Source organism: Aplysia californica, unplaced genomic scaffold (assembly GCF_000002075.1).
Source record: "Aplysia californica isolate F4 #8 unplaced genomic scaffold, AplCal3.0 scaffold00162, whole genome shotgun sequence".
Classification (NCBI taxonomy): domain Eukaryota; kingdom Metazoa; phylum Mollusca; class Gastropoda; order Aplysiida; family Aplysiidae; genus Aplysia; species Aplysia californica.
The window spans coordinates 147,436-151,240 of NW_004797432.1; the positions used below are offsets into that span (position 1 = coordinate 147,436).

Consider the following 3,805-nt stretch of genomic DNA (forward strand, 5'->3'; position numbering starts at 1 on the left):
AGAACAGGTGAAAGGAAGAATGTACGAGTGTATCCACAGGCGACAGCAACTACAAGACGACGACACCGACCCCCCTGGCCTGGTCCACAGCTCACGAACGAAAGGAATGCGGCTAAGGCAGTGTTTTGCCTATATTATTGTCCATGGTTCGCAGGGAGCAAGGGAATGTGTGAGATTTTCTTTGTGTGTGCCTGGAGGCGGAGGGAGGGGTGGGGTGTGAAAGTCATGCGGACGGGGATGAGCCGCGGGAGAGAACACGGGAATTAAATCAATGAGTGAAGCTGAAAGAGAGGAACGACTCATGAGCCCTGGAGTGAATGGATCCTGTGTTTCTATTTTTGTATACTTTGAACTGTTACTGAATAAAGCCCGAAAAACAAACACCTGCACGCTCCTCACTCTCCACTTACACACTTTACTACCACACACAGACACACTCACACACGCACATGCATACACACACACACACACACACACACACACACACACACACACACACACACACACAAGCAAATTTTTAGGTCTATATATCTATTTAAATTTTCAAGAGCTAGTCTGGCTAGTCTAGAGATTTTTAGATGAGTGTAAAAACGTGAAAAAGAAAGGTTTCACAACAGAATGAAATCAAAATTAGAACAGCCCATAAACAACCACAAAAATTAACAAATAAGGGCGTGAGTCCACCTGTCCGAAGAAGATTGGCTGTTTTAACACTAAATGTGCGTAATTTTAAAACAAAGTACAGGATATTACAAGTAGATTATGGGAATCACACACATTTAAGGGGTCTGCCAGTGTCAGTACATGTGATCGGCTTTGGGTGGAACGTATGCTCTAACATAACACATTTAAATCTATATATTTATACATGTGTATATATATATTTAGAATCTAATGAAGGTAGGAACATCAAATTAAATGACGTTACACTATATACCCCCCCCCCCCTTTTCCTCATTTAAAAAATTGATAGAAAAACAACACATCAGAACAATAACAAGAAAGAAATAAATACACACTAACAAAATAAAACACCACAAAGAGGGAAAAATAAAAGTAACTGTAACGTATTCAACAAATCAACGTGGTGACAACAAGTGAGAAAGAGACGAAGTGAAGCTAGGTGAACTTTCTTTCAAAAGTAAAGAGGTTCGGTTTCTTTCTTTTTTTAAAATTTGACTTTCATCCTCCGATTTGGGGACCAAAAAATGCAAAAAAATCGAGCCACGATTGATTGGTCGCAGCCGCAACAAACGCAGATATCTATGCTAGTTCTATGTGTCGTTATCAATAACCCTCTGTAGATCTAGATCTAGACTAGACAGCACACGAGTGAACACAACACATTAAGTCATTAAGTTTAACTTAAGAGCAGCACCCTTCATAGGCAACACGTCATATCTGTAGCGAAAAACTTTGGAACTGTAGCGTTTCTTTATAAATATTTACTGCGGACATTTTTTTGACCGATTGAACCATATTGTATACGAACAATCTTTGGTAGACCTATACTATAATTATACATCTATATAATATCCGAAATTTGCGGAAAGGATGTGATTTCAGAGTGTTCGGAGAAATAGTGCCCAGCTTTATTTTCCCGAACGTTCGGAGAAATAGTACCTAGCTTTATTTTCCCGAACGTTCGGAGAAATAGTGCCTGCCTTTTATATATACGCTTACGCGGCTATAGAATTGTATCAAAATGGCGGACGACTTGGCTGAAGACTGGTGGGTTGAAGAGGGAGAACCCGGTATGTATTATTTTTAAAATTTAAAACAAAGAATAACAATCCCCTGTTTTTATTCGGAGTTATATAAATAGGTACTAGATCTATAAATATAAAGATCTAGATCTAGATCTAGATCTAGATCAAAATACTTATCTTGCACGAAATGAAGTAATTCTTTGAAAGATAACTGGGAGGGTTGTTTCATTTTTCATTCTCGGCGTTCTCCACGTGCTTTTTTTTTACTTTAAAAAACTTTTTTGTTTGTTTGGTCTTGGCTGTCAACAAGTCAGTGCTTTTTCAGTAGTTCCCACCCCTTTTATTTGAGTCTAGATCTAGGGGAGGTTGTTAAATTGATGCGCGGCCAGCTAAGGCTAAGGCTAAGATACAAAACACATGCGATTAAAAGTAGAAATGATGCAAACTATTTTTAGGTAAGGCGCCCATCTTGTTTGACGTCAGACCAGGATACCCCTCCGATCACGTGACTACATCTAAGTATAGACAACCGCATGGCACCAAAGATGAAAGTGTCTATGTATATTATGCTTAATCTACACATATTTCTCGGAATTGCTGATAGCTGATTTGATAGCGCGTCTGCGTTTGATGTCGAGCAATGACTTTTGGAGCGGTTCGATTCCGGTCCCGGACAGTTTTTTTTTCTCTTTTCCTCCTCCCGACTGACCAACAGTTCCATAAATTATAGGCCTAATTTGTAGAGTTGCTTTGACTTTGAAGTTGTTGTTTATTTTTTAAAATGTATTAGTGATTAAAAATGCAGGAGGGGGGGGGGGGGTGGTAGATCTAAATTTAGATATCTAGATCTAGTCCTCCTGCGTCTTTACGGCAATTTTCGTGCGGTCTTCCATCATGTCCAGGTAGGCCTAATAGATCTAGATCTAGAATCTAGATCTAGATCTAATCTAGAATCTAGATCTAGATTCTAGATCTATATCTAGATTCTAGATCTAGATCTAGATCTAGAAAATCCGAAATGTTACCGAAAACACATCGTTCCATGTTTGGGTATCCCAGGAAGTGATGACATCACATTACTAAAATAAGCAGCCAATCAGAAAGATGCGTCATTTCTAAGTTTAACGGCATGTATACAAAACCCAAACAACTGGAAACCATCAATCATCAAATTGTGGTAACGGAGTGTCTAGATCTAGATCTAGATCTACATGTGTACACACGGTAACCGGGCACCTAGATCTAGATCTAGATAGATATCTAGATTCCAGCCTCAGTGTCTACATACACGGTAGCAATGCCCACCGAGCGCGTTTTGTTCTGCCGATTTTTGGCCCCCGCAGCGGGGGTGTTTCACGGGTCGCACTAACGCAAAGGTTGTTGTCTTCAATTCGCTCTCACGCCGCTTCTCGTGAATGGATATGAATGAAACTTGGCAGCCAATCAGAAAAGAGGTCAATCTAGTAGTATGCAGTTTGACAACATTGTATCCATCCTAGAATCCTAGAAGCAGTCGGAAACGTTTGCGAAAGTGGTTGATGTGGTGCGCTTTGAAGATTTTTCGGAGCTGTGATTTGTCAAACTGACTGATACGTTGTACACCATTTTTCTTTATTCCCTTAAAATTTCAAGCTTCTGTTTTTAGCGTTTTTTGCGTTATCTTTAAAAATGTGGGAGTAACTAAGGGAAAAAGCTTTAAAAGCTGCATTGCCATTTGCGAACGACCTGCGGCTGGGAAATTTCCACTGAGTGACGTCATCAGCCATCGGTCGCCTCGGGCGCTACAAACGAGGCCCCGCTAATGTGAACCGGAAAGGGGGGGAAGGATACTTGAAAACTAAACGGGGACCCTGACAACTTGCGTTTGTGTTGCATTTTAGTCACAATACAATAGATATGTCATGTAGTCATTTGTATTTGCTTGATTGCATGACAGAAGAATAGAAATAGAAAAGCAAACATCTTGAGAACTGGTAGAGCAATTGCCAAAACGTGAGACTCTCTTGAGACTCAGTGGTGCAAAAAAATTTTTCTTACCAATTTGACTCTCTTTTCTGTCAGTCACAGATTGACATTTTTTAGTGCTCATATTCCTA

The 3,805-nt window shown here is 40.0% G+C and overlaps 1 protein-coding gene across 1 annotated transcript in view; it reads left to right on the forward strand.

The window, feature by feature from the left end:
- The first annotated feature begins 1,703 nt into the window (after positions 1–1,703).
- LOC101851864 (protein CMSS1) overlaps positions 1,704–3,805 on the forward strand; it is a 19,296-nt gene continuing 17,194 nt past the window's right edge. The window contains exon 1 of the mRNA XM_005097725.3: positions 1,704–1,754. Coding sequence (XP_005097782.1) covers positions 1,706–1,754 — 49 coding nt within the window. The 5' untranslated portion in view covers positions 1,704–1,705. The remainder of the gene's footprint in view (positions 1,755–3,805) is intronic.